The sequence below is a fragment of the Terrapene carolina genome, unplaced genomic scaffold (genome assembly GCF_002925995.2).
Source record: "Terrapene carolina triunguis isolate 2854851 unplaced genomic scaffold, T_m_triunguis-2.0 Scaffold198, whole genome shotgun sequence".
In the NCBI taxonomy this organism is placed as follows: Eukaryota; Metazoa; Chordata; order Testudines; family Emydidae; genus Terrapene; species Terrapene triunguis.
Window position 1 is genome coordinate 1026785 of NW_020664549.1, and position 21040 is coordinate 1047824.

Here is a 21040-nt window from a genome sequence, read left to right on the forward strand (position 1 = left end):
TGCAGGAAAATCCAAACCTACAATCCCTAGAGACACCTCCATGATTTTTAGTATTCCAATGAACGCAGGTATTCCGTCTGGATTTAAACATTTCCCAGCATTCTTTGCAAGTCAGGCGCTGCAGCACTGGGGAAGTAGATGAGAATTAGGGACTAGGAAAAAAAAAGAGACCCATATGGGGTTGATCCACATTTCATCCGCCTCTGACTGATATATGGCAATGGAGTGACCGTGGCATAAGACTGGTATGAGAGGGGAATCAGGCCCTGGTGAATCTATTTTCACTGTCCCAGATGAGCGAAACAACACAAAAAAGGATGCAATCAGCACTAACGATGGAACATAAATGAGCGTTTTTTTTCAAATGCTTCGAGTTTCAGTAATCAAAGATGTCATTAGGGGCATGGGTAAGGGCACTGAATGTTTTTAAATATATAGGCCCAGATCCTCAACGGCTATGAATGGGGTAGCTGCACTGAAGTCAGTGGAGATGTGCTTTATGCGAACTTGAGGAGGTGGCCCCGCCCCTCTCTGGGGCCGATCCATAGTCCTTTCCATTGACTTCCGCGGGTCCTATGCACCTGGAAGTTTGGCTGCATAACTGAAGTAGCCAGACACAGAAGCAGGCTGTCTTGGGATTTCTGGTGCTTGTTTCATTCCCCGGTGCCTGTTTCATATGCTCAGAGCTGGGGTGCTGGAACGGTTTGTATAGTCGGGGGGCTGAGAGCCATTGAACCAAACTGTAAACCCTGGATATGATGGAAATCACTTCAAGCCAGAGGGTGCAGCAGCACCCCCAGCACCCCTAGTTCCAGCACCTGTGGCTCAGAGATGTCCATGGGGAGGCCAGAGTGGGCTGGGGGGGTGTTCTCTGCTTTGCCCACTGGAATTCCAAGTAGCCCTTCTCAACATTTTGCTGACTGCTGTCCCTTCTCCCCCCTCTAGACATTTATTGATATTTGCAAAAATCTCCCCAAGACCAACGTGGCCTCCTTGATCTTCGCCCTGATCAGCATTGTGCTCCTGATTATTGTGAAAGAGCTCAACATGAAATACATGAAGAAGATCCGGGTGCCCATCCCCATGGAGATTGTCATAGTAAGTGACATCCGAGCTCTGTCATCCTCTGTCCATTAGAGAGGAAACAACCTTCCCCTGAAAGAGCCTTTTCCCCTCATCTCTTCCCAGCCTTTGCAGGAAGGTGCCTCTCTAGGACAGGCAGGGAAAGGGCCTAGATTTCAAAGCACCCTTGCTTTGACACCTGATGAGGCATGATGTCGGACTCAGGACACCTGCATGGCTTGGATGCTTGGGGAAGCAGGAGGCACCGGCAGTGTCACTCTAATTAGATTTTTTTGGTTTCGGTTCGGGGGGGCTCGCACCGCTGAGCCCAGTGCACCAGTGCCTGCTTCACATGGTCATTTACACCAGGACAAAGTGGGTGTAGAACACTACACTTCTGATTTGGTTGCCTTTTACACCCTGCACTCACTTTGCCCGGGTGCACAATTCAAGGGCGACGGGACATCGGGGGCCCTGAGTTTGGCTTCAGTTTCAGAAATTCAGCAGCTCCAGAACCTCCGAGAGAAGCTGCTGACCCCACTGAATTTCATGTCAGAACGAGGGTTGGGCCTGAGTCAGAACATTTGGCTCAGGGACCCCCAAATCCCAGGTGGGTGTGTGACGGATTCAGCCACCCTGTTGTGGTTCACCGCTAAGTGAAACCATGACAAACTATCCATCTCCCCAGCCCCCACAGAGCCACAGCGGGTTAGGTTCATATCTGCAAAGGCCTTGCCAGCCGCATTCCTGCTGTGGGCTCTCTCTCAACCATAGAAGGGCTAAGCCTCCCCTCAGAGCATGTGTAGAAGGGCCACAAGCTTCCATGGGGGAGGGAGTGTTACCGAGATTTTAGGACAGGAAACTAGGGGTCAGGAACTTTGGGTTCTATTCCTCACTATCCCGGCTTGCTGCTATTTCAGGGCTCTGTCTCAGTTCTCCAAAATGGGGATGACATGACTGATCAACCTTGTCTTGTGTGGCTCCAGTAATACTCATCAAGTGCTTGGATATCCTGGGATGAAAGGGGATAGGGAAGCCCAAGTATTATTATATCCTCAAGAGGAGGAGAAACTCCCCCCTCCCTTTGTTTCTTCCTCATATTTTGGATTGCCAGTGCACTCCTTTAATGTCTGTGGGGGTAAACTAATCCGTGACATAAACGGACATAACACCCATTGAAGCGGATGGATGTTTCTCCCGCTTGATCCAGGGCTGAATTTGGCTTTACGGGTATCATTCTCGTCTGTAGTAGGCATTAGCCATTGTCTCACCATCCCGCACAGCTAAGTCCGTGCAACGCTGCATAAGGATCTGACAATGCTGCTTCCCCTTACAGCTCCTTTACTCTCTGTGATTTCAGGTCATAATAGCTACCGCGGTCTCCGGCTGCTTGAACATGCCTGAGAAATACAACATGCCAGTCGTTGGGAAGATTAAGATGGGGTAAGTGCGCGTGCAGGCTTGAATCCATTTCCAAGGGCTGATTCCTTCTGGACCAGGGATAGTCCCCTACCAGCCCGTGCTGCAATCTGGGATACAACCCCCACAGAAGTGAGGGATAACGAAGGACACTGACTGCTGAAATAGAGAACTCAGTGAAAGGGACACCATTTTATTACTGACTTTCGCCCCGTTTACTGAGGTTCCTCCGTAGCTCTCCCTGAGTGATTGCCTTGTCCTCAGCAAAATCTATGCCCCTAACAAACAGCCTCATGCAGAAAGGCGCCACTGGGCACTACGAGGGCATAGAGAGGGGTTCCACCCTGGTTCAGGTTCTGCACAAGGCAGGAGCTGAATGTGACCTTTGTCTCCAGTGGGGTATGTACAGTGACCGCAGGAGACCTGGGTTTGCGTCCCAGCTCTACCACAGCCTCCCTGAGTGACCTTGGGCAAGTCATTTTATCTTTCCAGGCCTTGGTTTCCCATCTGGGAAATGTAAAATCCTCCCTTCCTTTGTCTGTCTTATACTTTGTGTCTGTGCAGCACCCAGCACTATGGGGCAACAGTTTCTGCTGGGGCCGCTAGGCGCTACCATAATACAAGTTACTTGTAACAAGTAATAATAACTACAGCAGGGAGCGACTGTCTTTTGTGATTGGTATCCAAAGAGGGCACTAATTTGCCTGAGCATTCGTAAATCATCCTACAATATCCTAGGATAAGGACTAACCCCAGGCTGTAGCAATAGCCCTGCAGCACTGCACTCAGATACCATTGTGCAGGGTGAGGCATAAGAACCAAAATAGAACAGAATCTAGGCCAGGTTGGAGTGGAAAATGTCTCCTAATCCTTCTTTCTTTACCTGAGTCAATGCATTAGTGGATTATAAAGGGCAGCATATAATTACCAAGCTATAATTGTGCAAAGCATACAATACTGCGCTGCACAATCTTATAATTACAAGGGACACACAGCACCAGTCCTGTGTCGAAATAATAAACAAGGCTAGAGCTGGGATATTATTCAGCATGTGCAAAGCACGGTAAATTCTGTAAGCCTGGGGATCACGTTGGTATTCTTTGTAGAGATATATTCCATTTAGGTTCAATTGGAATGTTGTGTTTCAATTATTCTATCAGAGAGACAAGGTGGGAGGTAATATCTTTTCTTGGCCCAACTTCTGTTGGTGGAAGATACAAGCTTTTGAGGCACTCCGCTCTTTTTTCTTCAGTCCTGAAGCAGAGCTCTGTGTAAGCTTAAAGGCTTGTCTCTCTCCCCAACAGAAGTTGGGCCAAGAAAAAATATTACCTCCCACCTGGTCTCTCTAATATCCTGGGACCAACACAGCTACAACTGCATGTTATACTATATCATATACAATAAAAGTCAAAATGAAAAAGTTGTTTCAAAATGAGAAAGTCAAAACATGGTTTCAACCTTATCAAAATGAATCGTTTTGATCTTTTTTCAAAATGAAATTTCATCGACATTGTCTCATTCCTGTGAAATGTTTCGATTTAGTCAAATTTTCTGACTCTTCCGCTGGAAAATTTTTGAGGAGCTCTAATTCTTTGGTGTTGGTGATGCAGTTCCTGGCACTCCTCTCTCGGTCGGTTCTGAGCCAACGGCTCTGCATGGCACTAGAGGGGGCTGTGTTGCTTGGAGGTGCAGTCTTTCAGATTAAAGAGAGAGCAAAAGATGTGGTCACTTGGGATCATTTAAAATCCTCTGGCACTTTTTGCAAAAGCCCCAGCATCCTGACCAAATCCCAGCTGGAGTCCACTGACCTAAATTTCCCCCGCAGTTTCATTTGGATAGGTCATTCTTCACTCATTTTCCTGAACAGTTGCGCAGTGCTGCTGTGCACTAAACAGCTGCTGTGTTCCTCCCAGAGGTGACTGCATTTTAGTAGTGGGTGAAGTGAATCCTGTATATATAAAGTCAAATCCTTGTCCACTGGCTCCATCTCTAAACACCTATGTCCTGACAGCTTTCTCCTCTATTCTTTGGCTGCAGCTTCCCAGTCCCCACACTCCCACTGGTGAGCAAGTGGAAAGATATGGTTGGCACAGCTTTTTCACTTGCCATTGTGGGCTACGTGATCAACCTGGCCATGGGACGAACCCTGGGAACCAAACATGGCTATGATGTAGACCCCAACCAGGTAACATTTATTTAAAGGGATATAGTCAAGATCAGGGGTGGGCAAACTTTTTGGCCCAAGGGCCACATCGGGGTTGCGAAACTGTATGGAGGGCCGGGTAGGGAAGGCTGTGCTTCCCCAAACAGCCTGGCCCCTGCCCCATCCGCCCCCTCCCACTTCCCGCTCCCTGACTGCCCCCCTCAGAACCCCTGACCCATCCAACTCCCCCTGCTCCTTGTCCCCTGACCGCCCCCCCGGGACCCCACCGCCTATCCATCCCCCCCTGCTCCCTGTCCCCTGACTGCCCTGACCCCTATCCACACACCCGCCCCCTGACAGGCCCCCCTGGGGAGGGCCGCCCAGAGGATTCGGGGGCCTGGGATAAAACGGGGGAGCGGACATACTCACCGGGCAGCACTCCGAGTCTGCGGCGGCGGCGGCAGCGTGTCCTTCATTCGCTCCACGTCTTCGGCAGCACTGAAGGACCCGCCGCCAAAATGCCGCCGAAGATCCGGAGCGACTGAAGGGCCCCCCGCTGCTGAAATGCCGCCAAAGACCTGGAACGCTGCTGGGTGAGTAAAAATTAAAAAGGTGCCTCTAGCAGGGATTCTTAGCCAGGGCTCGTGGGGCCCCTGCGGGGCCTGGGGCAAATTGCCCCACTTGCCCCCCCCGGGCGGCTGTGCCCCCGGGACTCTCACGCCTATCCAACCCCCCCTGTTCCCCATCCCCTGACTGCCCCCCCCAACCTCCGCGCCATCCAACCACCCCCTGCTCCCTGTCCCCTGACTGCCCCCCGGGAACCCCTGTCCCTTATCCAACCCCCTGCCCCGCTCCCTGCCCCCTTACCATGCTGCTTAGAGCAGCAGGAGCTCGCAGCCCCGCCGCCCGGCCGGAGCCAGACACACCGCTGCGTTGCCTGGCAGGAGTGGTGGGCCAGAGCGCTGGCGGCGCGGCGAAGTGAGGCTGCGGGGGAGCGGGGACAGCAGGGGAGGGGCCGGGGGCTAGCCTCCCCGGCCGGAAGCTCAAGGGCTGTAGTTTGCCCACCTCTGGTCAAGATGCTGCTGGGTATAATGGATGTGAAAATGGAAGCCTATTTAATAAGTTGGGAGCTTTTAAACACACTCTGTTTCTTTGAAATTTGTGTCTCTCTCTCCTGCGCTCAAACTTGCATAGTGGTAGGGTTGCTCATGAATCCGGGGCTAAGTGCACTGGTTTGTTGTTGTATGCAGATTGTCTGTGGGCTAGAGGGAGATTGTACAGGATTGGGGGGAGTTTGGGGTGTGATCCCCCTGCTTTGCTTTCCCTCCACGACAGTCCCACCTCTCTCTCTCCTTCCGCCCAACTGCCCGCATCGGGAGGCCTCCTTTCCCAGGCACTCTAATATCAGTGCTCCCTGATCTGCTCGAGACCTATGCAAGGAAACAGTTGCACGTGCAACAGAAGGCACACCCCTGATCAGCACACGGCTCTCTGTTCCGGCCATGTGTTTCAGGCAGAGTGCGAAGGAGGGGAAGACTATTGCCTGTCTGACTCATGCAGAACGCACCCTTGTAAAGATGTTAGGTTCATTTGGGATTCCAAACGTTTGTTATTCCTCATTTTCCCTCCTTTTTAAAATGCCTCTGCAGCTGGTCGCAGACACAAATTAAGGCAGGATATTTGGGAACTGGGTCCAGCTATAAGCCTCACTCCAGCACTGAATCATCCAGAAGTGGTGAAACAGCTGGGGAAAGGACCTAGACCAGTGGTTCTCAAACTTTTGTACTGGTGACCCCTTTCAGACAGCAAATCTCTGAGTACGACCCCCCATTATAAATTAAAAACACTTTTTTTATATTTAACATTATTATAAATGCTGGAGGTGAAGCAGGGTTTGGGGAGGAGGCTGACAGCTTGCGACCCCCCACGTAATAACCTCATGACGCCCTGAGGGGTCCCGACCCCCAGTTTGAGAACCCCTGACCTAGACAGACAAATGACACCAGAGGAATGCGGTTTGATCTGGAAAGGAGGACTAGCAAGCACAGTCTGTAGCACAATAAAAGAAAATGTCTTTAAGATACTGTTTCAATGGTATCTCAAACCCATCAGGCTAAAAAATACATATAGATTGAATAGGGATAAATGTTGGAGAAACTGCAGTGAAAGAGGAGATTTTATGTATATGCGGTGCACGTGTCCAGTCATCAGAGAGTGCTGGATGCAAGCTGTAACCAAATATCACAAATCGTTGGCTCTCTGTTACCAAATGAACCTTTGGTAATCCTCCTGGGGCTTCCCAGCAGAAATGGTCAAACAAGAGGAAATGAAGAATTAATCTCTCATCTGCTAATAGTTGCTTGGCTGCTGAGGCCTTCAACAATGGGAGGTTGTGGTTAGGGAAACACACCAATTACGTACCTAGGAAATAGGCAGAGGACAGTTAGATACTTAGATATTTGGTTACCTTTTATTCAATACTCAGACAAAGTACATCCACCTGCAAAAAAACACTCTAGCACCTGTCCAGTTTTGGAGAGTATTAATAAAATCGCTAGAGACGACATAGTATAGGTGTTGTAATGATGCTCACTCTGTAATATGGTAACACCCTGTGAGACAGAAAGATCTGATGACTATATTCCTGTAGAATGTCTCTTTAAACAAAAGCTAACGGCTGTGATGATTGTTTTGTTTCTGATGTTTGCATGGCAAGGATTTGCCAACTTGTTAAAACTTCCTAAAGACCTAGTTTTTGTAGAGAAATCCAGCGGGTCTCTTGTTGCCAGGCACTGGCTGGAGTTGATGTGTCATCATGGGCATAATTTAGGGAATCCAGCAATGCCTCTGGGAGGAGAAGGAGCAATCCTCTGGGTGAGAAGGAGAGGCAGGAATGACTGCTGTGTGCAGGGCAGAGGCTTTGCAAAGACAGTGCCGCTCACCAAGCAGAGGAGGGGAATCCCAGTGACCTACTTCTCTCACCTCCCTTTAATTGCTGCTAGAGGACACTTAGGTGCTTCCTTCCTCCTCTGACAAACACTTTCCTCTTCTCTCCACAGGAAATGCTTGCCCTGGGCTGCAGTAACTTCTTTGGATCCTTTTTCAAAATCCATGTGATCTGCTGTGCTCTGTCTGTAACCCTAGCTGTGGACGGGGCTGGAGGAAAATCTCAGGTTATTACTTTTTTCTTCCTGGCGCCCAATTTCGCACTAGCAACCGTGATGACACCTCCACGATTAGTGTATAGACGGCCACAGAGGGGCACCTGAATGTGTCCAGTGGAGCCATTCTCTGCTAAAATTCAGAGCCAGAGATTCAGACTCCACTGTTGCTAATCCAGAGTAACTCCACTGACTTTAGCGAAGTCACTCCAGATTGACACCATTGTCACTGAGAGCAGAATTTGAACCTGAAGGCTGTTTTTCTGAGGGGCTAGCTGGCTCACATGATTAATGATGATCATAGAGCTGTTACTCCCCAGAGTGCCAGCTGGAATCCAGACTGGGTCTCTATCTGGCTAGAAGTTGTTACCATCTGATGGATGTCTCCAATGGCCTCTGTATGGGATGGGTTTGGTGAATCTCAACCCATTTTCCACTGAGCAAGGGTCTACATCACCAAAACCACGCTCCTGACTGGCTGTCGTGCTGACAGACTCAGCAGAGAGGTCAAGGACACATGGGCCACCAAGACCGAACTGCCCTCTCTCCCACAGAGCGGGGTTCCTCCTCGTCAGGGTTGGGGCACATTAGCACTGGCACTTTTGCTGCCCATGCTGTGGGGCAAGCACCTGTTGATCTTTAAGGTTGTTCAGTGTAGGCAGCTCCCTGGGACTGCACTGGGCATTGTGGGTGCTCAGCACCTCCCAGGATCAGGCCTAAGGGAAGCGCTTTGTTCTCCATTGCTGCTAATCCAGGAGATTTCACTAATACTAAATGCATTCAGTGTGAAAGCTCTTCTTCTCCATGCCAGCAGGCACTCCTGTGTCTAACATGCTGGTCATTCCACTGGGTCCCCCGAGAAGAATTCCCTGCTCCTTACGATCTCCAGGTGGGCACTGGTCATGTGATGCCAGACCCTTCTTCACTATTTAGCTGTTTTTGTTTCATCTGGCACCAACAGCAGTGACTTTTAATGGGGGCCTGTCACAGGGACAAGTCTTGGGCAAAAGCACAGAGCTCAAGTGAACTGAGGGGCAGAGAGATTAGGTATCACGCCCCAGCCTCACTGCAAATCAGTGGCAGGACTAAGATAAAACCCCAGAATCCTGAGCCCCATCCTGCTGCTCAAGCCATTAGCTCCGTAGTTGCCCCAATTTAATTGGTCCCCAGTTTAAGGAATGACATAAGGTTTAAAAATGCCAGGTTACCACTGTAATTATTCTTTTTGTTTCCTCAGATGGCAAGTTTCTTTGTAGCGCTGGTGGTTATGATAACCATGCTGGCTTTGGGAATCTACCTCAACCCCCTTCCAAAGGTAAAACCACATGCAACCAGGAGGGCCATGGAGGGCGGAGGGAATGTAAGTAGGGACACCACGGGGTATAACAAACCTGCTCCAGTTCCTGTGTCATCTATGTCCAGCCAAACCAGGTCAGCCTTCCTTGCTGTTTGTAAATCAAAGAGCCACCAGATGAAGCTGCACGTAGCTCTAATAAACAACGCTCCTCTCCCCACTCCTCATCCCCATCCCATGAAACTCACTTGATCTGGGGTTTTCTCAAAACCAGGTCCACTGAGTGAATCTGGATCAAGTGTCAAGAGAACCTGAGCTAATTCCTGGTTTCAGCACAAAAACTAGTGAAAGGCTTGGAGTGAACTTGGAGTTTAGAAATTGGGTTTATTAAAACTTGAAACCCAGAGGGAGCAAAGTGATGGGATTGGGACAGTGCTTAATTTGTGCCAGGGCTTGGCAGGTCAGAGGCCCCGGCGCCTCTGGGCTCGCTGCATCAGTTATGAATGTAAAAAAATTGTTCGAGTCCCGGCACCTAATTGCTTGAGCCCCGGCACCTTTTTCATTACAAATGAAGCATTGAGTTCAGGGAAGTATTAGACCATGCTGCCTTTTTCTTCTCGTCATTTTGACTTTAATTATGTACGTCCAGGTGGGGGATGCCCTATGAATAAATTATTTACTATTGTAATTATGTGATTATTTAGTAACTAAGTATGGGCTGTGAAATCTGGCCCAAAGTTCCCCAAACATCTGGGGTTTTGGATTCAGGGTGTTGGTTTGGTCCATTTATTTAGACTGAAGCCAAGCTGCTCTAGTGTTGGGTGTGTTCAGAACCAGGTATTTGGTTTAGGCCTGTCTCTAATAATGACACTTAGCTGGTGTTAATTATTTATAATTAGCTGTACTACAGTAGCACCTACCAGCCCTAATCATGTACTGGGATTCCCCTGTGCTAGGCGCTGTACAAATACAGAACAAAAAGATGGTCCCTGGCCTCTGCATAAAGCCCAGGTAAACAGAGCCACCACATAGCATAGTTTCATATTGTGAAGGGGCCACATCCACACTGATTCTCTGGCAGACGAAAGGGAACTGGTGGGGATAAAACAAATTATTTTGGATCCAGATTCAAGTATGATCTTCGTTAGCTTCATCACCCATTGCTAATCCCTCTTGGCAGCCAGACCTGACAGCAGGCAATATTTGTAACAAGCAGTTTCCCCTTGAGCAATAACACTTTCATGATTCCTGTCTTGGAGTCTAATTTGATACCGTCTCCTTGGCAGGCTGTGCTGGGAGCCCTGATAGCAGTGAACCTGAAAAACTCCCTCAAGCAGCTGGCTGATCCCTTCTACCTGTGGAAGAAAAGCAAGCTGGACTGTGTGAGTCCCCCACCGCGAGAGTCCTGGGGGAGAAGGAGCAGAATCTGATGACGTTTTTCAATAGGAGTGAAACTCACCCCTGCGTGGTGGGGCAGCCCAAGACATAGGCACCACCACTTGAGCCCTCAAAGCAGGGCTTAGATAGGACTCAAATAGTGCATAGGCCTCATGCTGGCCACATGCAGAAGGGTGAGTTTCACCCTATAAGCACAATAACGCCTCCAATTCAGTGCTAGTCGGCGTTTAGCTTGATGATCACAAGTAAGGTGCAATGTCGAATTTGTCTGGTCTAGTCGAGCCCTGTCGCACTTAATGCATCTAATGCAGAGATCTGAACTATTACTTGCCCTATTTAAATGCCAATCAACCTTAAGAGCCTGTTTGTCAAGAACAAGCCAAACCGGCCCTACTCAATATCTCCGAGTCATGACTTAAAAACTCAGCCAATAGCCCTCCAGGGGAAGGAGAGGCCATCATGAAAGATAAGGATCCCAGGCACTGGTTGACATATAAACCCAATCTGAGAGCATGGGGGAGACAGAAAGGAATTTGGAAATGTCTGACATTTAAAGATTTTGTTTGAACAGGACTTATGCTGGTGGGTGGTATCTGTGCAAACTGGGCCAGAATAGCCTGCCAAATCCCAAGGAAGCTGCTTTATCAGAGAAACAAGGAATCCAAAAGGACTCACTTGAGCTTTCCTAAAATACTGTTCAAACAGGTGCTGGAGAGGAGATGGGTGATGATTCCAGGCAGGGTCTTTTAAAGCAGTGTGAATAGTTCAATCCATCACATGAATGCACCACGTAACAACACACTAGCAAAGGCTCTGAGCTACAAAGGGCCGATCTATATTTCAAAGCAGTCCCAGAATACCTACGGGTTAGGAGTGTGCCTAACAGTTAGTTCGACCTAGCCACATGGCTCAGGTCTGTGATGCAGCTGTAGAATTCTTTTGTCAATCTAGCTACCACCTCTCAAGTGGATTTACTGCAGTGAGGGAAAAACCCCTTCCATCATGGTAGTAACTGTCTACACTATGGTGCTGCATCTGTGCCACTGCGGCACTTGTAGCGTAGACATATTCATAGTTATTCCAGTAAAAGCCCTAGTCTGGATGCAGTTCTATTGGCATAAAGGTGCCTTATACCTGTATGGCTTATTTAAATGCCTGAACTGAAATAAGCTATATGCGTATAAGCACTTTTTTATACTGGTATAATTGCACCCACACTATGGCATAGTTAAAACAACAAAACCTTTAAGCATAGACAAGCCCAAACTCTCTGTCTTGACTAGTCAAAAAGGTACGTTTCTAAACTAAGTGAACTCACCTGACTTGAAACACCACTTTAGTAGCTAGTTTAGACACAGTTTAACTCTTTTAAAATGGTGCCCGCTGGTTTTGCTGTAGCCTAGAGGAGAGCCTAAAGATTTGTCTTGACTACTAAAAGTATTTGAGTTTAGGTTGGGCTTAGACAACTTGTTCACTGAACTCAATCTAAACCAGACCACTTTTCCTAGTCAAGACAAACTCGAGTCCTATTACCTAACCCAATTTTAAAAACACCTGTTTTCACCTTAGTCCAGACAGACCCAAAGTTTGGATCCATCTGTGATCGTCCATAAAGTTCAAGAGGCTTGGATCCAATTTTTGAGTTCAGATCCATCTTACTGACATAAGTCCAAGCTGTGCCGTCTTTTGGATCAGATAATAAAGCAGGGCTCTGGTCACCTGTGGTCAAGAAAAATTGCACTACCCTTTTTTGTAACTCAAGGGGTGTTGATCCCAGTATCCTGGCCAAATTTCAGTTAGGTTAATTGCATTCTGCTGACCTAAATTTTCCCTGGAATTTCAATTGGATACAGTGACCTTCTCCACTTCCTGTCCTAAACTGTTGTCATGACATTGCTATGTGATATCAGATGGCTGTAATGCTTCACCTCAGAGCTGGCTGCATGGATCACTCTTCAGGTATCACATAGTTTATAAAGGGCTTATGAGGAGGGGAAGTCACTGATCAAATGAAAGGTTTTGGTTCTGCTTCTCTCTTCTCTCTTATACCAGAGTAAATCTGGGATTTGAATTCAGTGGCGTTACCCCCTGGTGTGAATGAAATCAGAATCAGGCCAATTACTCTTGTGGGTGGGATGAGGATTCTAAAACGCTTCTCAAAGGGCATTGCTTCTGCATCAGTTACATATCTAGGTCTTTTATACCAACTGTTAAAAAATGTTTTCAAGTAGATGCACATCTCTACTAAAAGACTTAGCCGCAGCAGGGGCTTTCAGAAAGGCGTGACTTAGCAGCAAAAGTCCTGTCTTGACTAGTGAAACTGAGTGAGCTAGTCTGGGTATTGAAGGGTATCTGAAGTATTGTACAAATGGACTGACACCTTGCTAAAGCTGAGGAACTTGAGTTTATGGCACTTGTGCCTCAGTTTCCCAAGAACAGACACTGCACATGAAAACTTTTCTTGTGCACCAAACAGCAATTTACAAGTAGAAAAAGGTCTAAGCTGCAAAATTTAGATTTAGGTTTTTTTAATCCCCAAGCCATAGGTAGTTTGGTTCTGGTCCATCTGTCCTTGCCAACGCTTCATCAGAGTGCCCACTGCCTGTGGCACAGAGAAGTGACCTGCCATTCTCGTCTTTCCACAGTTGGTCTGGGTGGTGAGTTTCCTGTCGGCTTTCTTCTTGGGCCTGCCGTTCGGACTCGCTGTCGGAGTGGGATTTTCTGTGCTGGTGGTGGTTTTCCACACTCAGTTGTAAGTAGCATCTTGGTGCCAAGCTGCAATATGGCCACGCAACTGCAGAACATTTTCCAGTTACAAAACAACCTGGGGGTTCTTTGTATCAATGGCCTTCGAGCTAGATTTTCAAAGGAGGATCTGACAGGAGGCCCTGGGAAAATGCAGGCTCCAAACCCTCCCATCTCAATGTGCAAACAGGAATGTCAGTTGTTAATTACTACCTGGTTTTTATTTCTGTGCACAGTAACTCAGGTGCCTACTCCAAAGCGGGTGTATTTACCCGCTGCTATTTATCCTGCCCAGAAAAACACCAGCTCCATGTGTCCTTCCCTAAGGAATCCACTGCTCATAAAGGGTGAAATCCACCCCGTGCAGAGCCTGGCACAAAGCCTATGTGCTACTTACTCCCCTCAGCATAGGCCTTAACTGGCGCATAGGCCTCCAGCTGGCCCTCTGCACAGGGGAGAATTTCAGCCAAAGAACAGAGCAGCCTTGTGAATTAACCTTGCTCTCACCAGCACCAAACACACTGAGGCACCCAGTCTTGCGTGTGCCTCTAGGTGTTACCATAATATAAATAAACAATAATCCTCGTATGCTGCACACTTGCATGACAGCAAGAGAAGCAGCATTTTTCTTCCCCGTCTTAAATTGAATCTATCTGTTGTATTTTTCCCCCCTAGTCGTAACGGCTCTGCCCTGGGTCAGGTAACTTCCACCGACATTTACAAGAACCCCAAAACCTACAATAAGGTAAGTGTGGAAGCTAAAATCTCCCAACCAAAAATGCAAGCGCCCTTTTTCTCATTCCTGCATGACCTGACCAATAAGTGATTCAAAGGGGCTGTAGGCTGTGTTACTTTCTCTCCTGATTCAGCTCAGCTTGTTATTTTCAGAAGCCATAACAGTAGACCTGCTCCTTCTGGTGGAGGCCTTTGTGATCATTTACTACCTGTCGGTCTCATTTTAAGCAGAAGGCCCCCAGATTTTCCACCCGTCTGCCCCACCTGCAGGGCTGGTTCATTGGCTACATTATTACTCCATGGTAAAGCAGAGGGAGCTGGCAGTTGTGTCTAGAGTTGTGCAAATAACTGATTTTTCAGTTCACTGGCAATTCCCAGAAATAATTGCTTTGGGTCGAGCAAAACGTTTCCTTTCTATTTTGTCCATTTTTAAACGTTTTTGATTTGTAATAAAAACTTAAAGAAATTTTGAAACAAAAAGTCATTTGGAGTCAAAAAAATTAAAACATTTTGTTTCAAAAATGTCAACATGAAATGTTTTTATTTTTTACTGATTTTTTTGTTTTAAGTTTTTTTTTTTTTCAGCCAAAACAATTTGGCAAAACGGACATGAATTTGTGAAACGTTTTGGTGTCGCCGAATCTGGATTTATCACCAAAAAAAGTCTCAGGCAAAAATTTTCACCCAGCTCTAGTTGTGTTCCCCACAGATAAGCACTTATTGAAGGTTACCTGAGATTTCTTTGCCAGATCTATTCACCCCACCTGTATTTTCTCTTGTTGCAAAAACCCCAAACCCCACAAGCCCATGCAAAGGCTTGAGTTGTTGTGCATAGTCTGAACTCTGATGTCTGTTGCAGGTCCAGGAACTTGATGGGATTAAAATTGTGACCTACTGCTCCCCATTGTACTTTGCCAACTCAGAGATATTCAGTGAGAAGGTTATAGCGAAGGTAAGAAAACCTTAGCCAGCTTCTGTTTGCAGAGATGATGGAAAGCACAAATTGGTTTCAAAAGTATGTGGCTCTCAGCCTCCGATCTGACTGCCCAAAGCCAGCACGGCCTGGGAGCACCGTGGGAGACTGTGTGTTCAGTTTCTGAGGGCAGAGATCATTTCTCATGTCACTCACCTTAGCTAGGAAGGGAGCTCAGCTGAGGCCTCAGCTGATAAGGAGCATTGCAGAGTGCGGTCGACAGCAGACCACCTCCCAGCATAGCAACATGGCCTCTATTTTCCAGCTTAGCTGTCCAATCATGTCACAAACACCCAGGAGTTTTAATTAATGTTTCCCCTGCATGGGCCTGCTTTATTAAGTCCTTCGGGTTCCATAACATAAGCAATTCATTTGCCTTCTCAGGTACCAGCAGTTCCTTTCCCAATCAGCAGGGTTTCATAAATAATCCCTTCTACCCTTCCAGGGCGTAGTCCTTTTCTTCCCTGGTCAGTGGTTCTCTCTACAGCCCTCCTCTGATGCACCCTCCTGGCTGCTGTCATGTGACTTTTGGTCACCTGACTCAGACACAGCTAGTGTGCCAGCTGCAATGTAATCCCACTGTTACTATCGCATCTCATGTACCACATGCTGGGTAATAACATGAGATGATTCCATGTTAAACTAAACCGGCTCTTTATTAAAACAACTATTGCCAGAGGTGCTGCAATGGCCGCTAGCATACCAGCCATGTGCACACAGACTGACTTCCCGGTGCCTCCTCCAAACTCTTCCCTCCTCCTGCAACCTGTGCTCCTCCATCCAAGTTTTGTGCAGGTCGCTACAAGAGCTTGGGTCTTTAGCCGCTCAGGGTATGTCTACACTGCAGCAGGACTCAAGCTAGCACACTAAAAATAGCAGTGTGAACATAGCAGCTGAGGCAGAGATTCACCCTGAAATGGGGAGTATGTAAGCTGGGGGCACAATCGCTTCCATTCCAGCCCCTCTAGTCCTGCTGCCTTCATATTCTGTGCTCCTGAGAAGGGAAGTGTTGTTGGACCATGGGCCAGCATGAGCAGTGGTCCGTTTCTGTTTCTCATATATGGGTACGAGGCTCTTGAGCTCACGTCACTGACAGATGAGCTACATAAGCAAACCCAACTCACTATCTCTCCTTCTCCGCAGACTGGGGTAGACCCCAGCAAAGTGTACTTAGCCAGGAAAAAATACGTGAAACACCAGGAGAAGAAGGCGGCATCACAAAAAACAACGAAGCTGCAAAAATTGTTCTTCGGGAACAAGAAGGTAACTCGCTCTGGGTTCCTTTGATTGCTGTATAACCCCACAGACGTCCAGATGTTCAAACTCCCCAGGGTGCTTCCCCCTTCCCTCTCTTACCTATAGCGCATGCTACAGTGACCTACACAAAGGGCCAAACCACGCTCACACCAAACTCAGGGGCAAAAGTCCCATTGAGTTCGGTAGGAGCAGGATTCAGCTCAATTTGCCCAGAGTGTCTAGTTCAGGAATGACCAGCCTGGGAGCCCATAGCTTGTAGCTGCAAGGAAAGATCACCCATTAGTGATCTGGTCTCCTCTTCATGTTGTGGCTAGTGAATCCAAAATGACATCTGTGATGGAAGGGGGCGAATATGGGCACAGTGTATCCAGTCTTGATTATTAAAATGTATGTGAATATATATGCAAAGTAGATATAGCCCTGAGGAATTTTTTGGCAAGTTGTCGAAGTGGCCTCCCGTGTTTGAACACAGCTGGCCAAGGTAATTGGTACCTGGGAAGACAACTTAGAGGATCCAGGAAGCAGAGGCTGTATCAGCCCTGGCTGTGCCTCCACATTGTTCTCCTCCTGACTGGATCCTGAGGGCTTTCTCCATCTCACCCCTTGGCTGCTCTTTTCCTGGTCAGGGAAGCTGTCGAATGTCCTGTTGCCTGCTGGGTACCTTAAATGCCCAGCCAAGGGTAACGAATGGGCCAAGTGGGAGTGGGGGGGGGGCTTGGTGGCCAGAATGCAGCTTGCAGTTTGAGACGTTGACGATGTTTGACAAACTGGCTGATCCTTTGGGCGCAGGCAAAAAGCAGCTTGCGCCTGCTGTAACACCACTGAACTGTACAGAGTAATGCCAGCAATGAAACTGGCCTGATGGATGTCTTTCTAAAATACATGCTGTAGCTCACCTGCAAAATTTGGGCTGGATGCTGGCCTCATGAGGTAGGTCAAGAGCACTGATAATCGCATCCTGACCTGGTTGCCTTTGTTTGACTGCAGACCTTGTCAGTGCAAGAGCTCCAGAAAGATTTTGAAACCACCTCTCCGACGGACACCAACAATAATCAAACGACTGCCAACGGCACCAGCATCTCCTACATCACATTCCGCCCCCTCGCAAACAATGCTGGGCAGGTCAATACCTCAAGTGAACAGGGCAGCATCTCGAGCCATCGGGGCAGCACTTGCAGTGTTATCCCAGCTGCCAACGTTGACCCGATGATCACAGCACCGCCCTATGTCAGCTTCCACACCATTATCCTGGACATGAGTGGAGTGTGCTTCGTGGATCTGATGGGCACAAAAGCTCTGGGGAAGGTTAGTTCTCTGCCACTAATTCAGCATGTGAATCCTTGGACAAGTCACTTCTTTGCAACTCTGTTTCCCTTCCATGCAATGGGAATAAAGATACTTCTTCTTCAAGTGATGGTCCCTATTGTATTCCACTGTGGGTTTACACGGGTGCACCATGCTCCCGGAGCCAGTGAGAAGGAATACAGTGGAATACAGATAGGGACCACACATCCTGAAGAACCTCCAGTTACAGGTCAGTAACTTCCTCTTATCTTCCTCACTTGCAGCTTGTGAGGGTGTATGAATTCGCATCTGCAAAGTGGGTTCAGATCCTTGGATTAAAGGCCTTATATAAGTCCAAAGCATTTCTAAATATTATTATTGTTTCTTATCCTCTCTCTCCATCTTCCCGTCCAGCTGTGTTCCAGCTACCAGAAGATCGGGATTAAAGTCTTCCTGGCAAACGTGCATGGTAAGCATCCAAGCATAGCATATTTCTTTGTGCTCTTTCCCCCATTTCTCAGACACAGGCGTAGTGGTGATATATTTCTTATATTGAATCAATGGAAAGGGTGGGAGGAAACTGCAGAGAACCTAAGAAGTTTTCAGTTATCTAGTCCTCTTCTGTGACTAATGCAGGATTGTTCCCTACAGTATATTCCCCAGTGCTACTATGAAATCTCCGAAGTGATGAGGTTTCCGTCACATGCCACTTCATGCTGATTATTTTAGGAAGCGGGATTTCATAGCTCAGGGCCATTGAGAATAAAGCAAGCTTGTAGCAAGAAGAAAGGGTTTACAGAGCTATTTCATTACACAAAGCCAAAATGAAAAGGGGGATGGTTTTCTTTGTGATTGAGGCTTTTGGATATGTTTTCCGCTTGAAAACATTTATTTCAGGCCCCGTTGTGTTCTCTTTGGAGCTTAACAGCTGTGGCTAATGGTTATAAACATGCAAGTTTATCGGCCCACCATAGGACAGGATTATACTTAGACTTTCCTGGGCTTCGTTGTTCTCCATAATAATGTGTAATTGACATGTCAGAGAAAATCAGAACAGATGGACGGAAGAAAGGAGGGGGAATGTAGACTGGAAAAAGTCTGCGCTTGGTGTGTATAAATGTAAGCATCTTATCTGGGATTGGATATAGCTGTAGTACCATAGTTTGCACCTATAAGAATACATATATATGCAGTAAATCTGTCTCTCCTCACCCTTCCTTTCTCTCTTCCAACCACCCTGCCTGCACTATTGACCTGTCTCACCCCAGGACAAAAATTCTGCCAGAATCCTCCCCATCCCCAAATCATGGAAAACTGCCTGTCCCAGTCAGATCCTTCTCCACTGCTGCCCCCGTGAACCACTGAAAACCCTCCCTGGGATGCCAGTGCAATCACCTTCCTCCTGCTCAGCCCAACAAACCATCTTATTTCAGTCACGAACTCAGAAACCAACCACAGCACAGAACGTAGGACAAAATTCGGCCCTCATTTACACACCTGCAAGCGCATCAACAGCAGCGGGCCCTCTGGCTTTAAATGAGACGCCAGTAATGCACAGGCTTTGTGCAGGCGCTCTGCTCTGCCTACGGGAGAATTCCCAACCATTTCCTTTCTGATCTGGTAAGCGTCTGCCCACCGGGATTGCTACAGGTTCAGGAACTCTCCATCAGCCCCATTTACTTTCAAACAGCTCCTCCTTCAGTCTTTCTCTTTGCTCATAGCGTCTTTTCCCCTTCTGCAGCCCAGGTGTACCATGATATTAGCACAGGCGGAGTCTTCGAAGAAGGGGGCCTAGACCCAAGTCACATCTTCTTGACCATCCACGATGCTGTTCTGTTTGCACTGGCAAATGCCAAAGGAGTCTTCCGTCCTCCCGGTTTAGAAGAGGTACGCCTTGGGCTTTCCACCAGGTTGCAGAACCGCAGGGCTGCATTCTGCCCTCAGCTACACGCATGCACTACCCATGAGAGGATAAGAACCTACTACTGTTATTCCATTAGCTCAGTGGTTCTCAAACGTTTGTACTGGTGACCCCTTTCACATTGCAAGCCTCTGAGGGTGACCCACCTTATAAATCAAAAACGCTCTTAAATATATTTAACACCATTATAAATGCTGGAGGCAAAATGGGGTTTGGGGTGGATGCTGACAGCTCGCGACCCCCCGTGTAATAACTTCGCATCCCCCTGAGGGGTCCCGACCCCCAGTTTGAGAACCCCTGCATTAGCTCAAGTGGCAGAGGCCCAAGTGTATAGACCAGACATCCAGATGGGGGTCACTGTCCAACCCTGTTGAAGTCAAAAGCATTGCACAGGTGTAACTGGGAGCAGGATTTTGCTCATAATTTGATTACCAATGGGGAGCCATAGATGCAAACAAGGGCAGAGATCAGTCCATAGAAACTAGAGGCAGAACACGTCCCCCTCTACTGGATGAGACTACCAGTGGGAGGGGCAAGGAAAGTGACATGCAGCAATGTGGCACGTGCTGTAAATACAGGGGTGACATAGGTTATTTAGTAAGATACCAGCTGGTTATTGCATAGTAACTCGAATGGAAACAATGGCCAGGCTGCCGAGTTTATCTCATGATAACGTGTTAAAACATCCAGACTTGCCACTATGCGTGTGCGCAAACAGCAGCTCAGCCAGGGGAAATATGCTACTGAGAGACATTCCTCTTTGGAAACCCTGCTTCCCTTTGGGCCCTTCTCCCAGTGTATTTCTACCACCACTGGAGGGTTGGGGGGGAGTGGGTGAGGCAGCATTTCTAAAGAGCAGCAGAGGCACTGTAGGACTCTATGGCAGCCTGGAAGGAAGAAGAAGAATTATTATGATTACCCTCTCACTGTCCTCTCACTGTCAATCACCACATACCCCCTTTCTGATCACCCACATATTATTTACATTGCAGTAGCTGTTAGAGACCTAGGTGCTGTATACACACACCAGGGCCGGCTCTAGGTTTTTTGCCACCCCAAGCAAAAAAAAATTTGGCTGCCCCCCACCCGAGCCCTGGGCTCCCCCCCACACCCCACCTGCCGCCCCAGTGCTGGGCTCTCCCCCTACCCCACCCGCACCCCCTGCCGCCCCAGCGCTGGGCTCTCCCCCACTCCCACCCCACCCACCCCCACCCCCTGCCGCCCCAACCCTGGGCTCTCCCCCCCCACCCCACCCGCACCCCCTGCCACCCCAGTGCTGGGCTCTCCCCCCCACCCCACACGCACCCACTGCCACCCCAGCCCTGGGCTCCACCCCACCAGTGCTGAGTCCGCCCGCTCCCCCCTCGCCTCCAGCTGGTCCAGTGCTGGCAGGGTCAGGGTAAACAGTGGGGCTCCCGGGCCGCACCTCAGCCCAGGTTCCCTTCAGACGGGGCTCCCGCCTCCAGGACCAGCCGGGAGGGCAGGACCAGGAGGGCAGAGCCGGGGGACCGCCCGGCAGAGGGCTGAGGAGCCGGGGCAGGGCAGCCCCAGAGGGAGCGGAGCCCCAGAGAGCGGGACGCAGGCCCCACACGGCAGCGCTCCGGGCACCGGTCCCCTCTATGGCCCCGCTGCTGCTGCTGCTCCTGGT

The 21040-nt window shown here is 48.6% G+C and overlaps 1 protein-coding gene across 1 annotated transcript in view; it reads left to right on the forward strand.

Annotated features, from left to right (window-relative positions):
* LOC112118418 (solute carrier family 26 member 9) overlaps positions 1–21040 on the forward strand; it is a 29049-nt gene that overhangs the window by 4813 nt on the left and 3196 nt on the right. The window contains exons 5-17 of the mRNA XM_026655141.1: positions 946–1098; positions 2423–2505; positions 4519–4666; positions 7684–7797; positions 9023–9100; positions 10366–10461; positions 13123–13229; positions 13898–13967; positions 14817–14909; positions 16074–16193; positions 17175–17492; positions 17886–17940; positions 19213–19358. Coding sequence (XP_026510926.1) covers positions 946–1098; positions 2423–2505; positions 4519–4666; positions 7684–7797; positions 9023–9100; positions 10366–10461; positions 13123–13229; positions 13898–13967; positions 14817–14909; positions 16074–16193; positions 17175–17492; positions 17886–17940; positions 19213–19358 — 1581 coding nt within the window. The remainder of the gene's footprint in view (positions 1–945; positions 1099–2422; positions 2506–4518; positions 4667–7683; positions 7798–9022; positions 9101–10365; positions 10462–13122; positions 13230–13897; positions 13968–14816; positions 14910–16073; positions 16194–17174; positions 17493–17885; positions 17941–19212; positions 19359–21040) is intronic.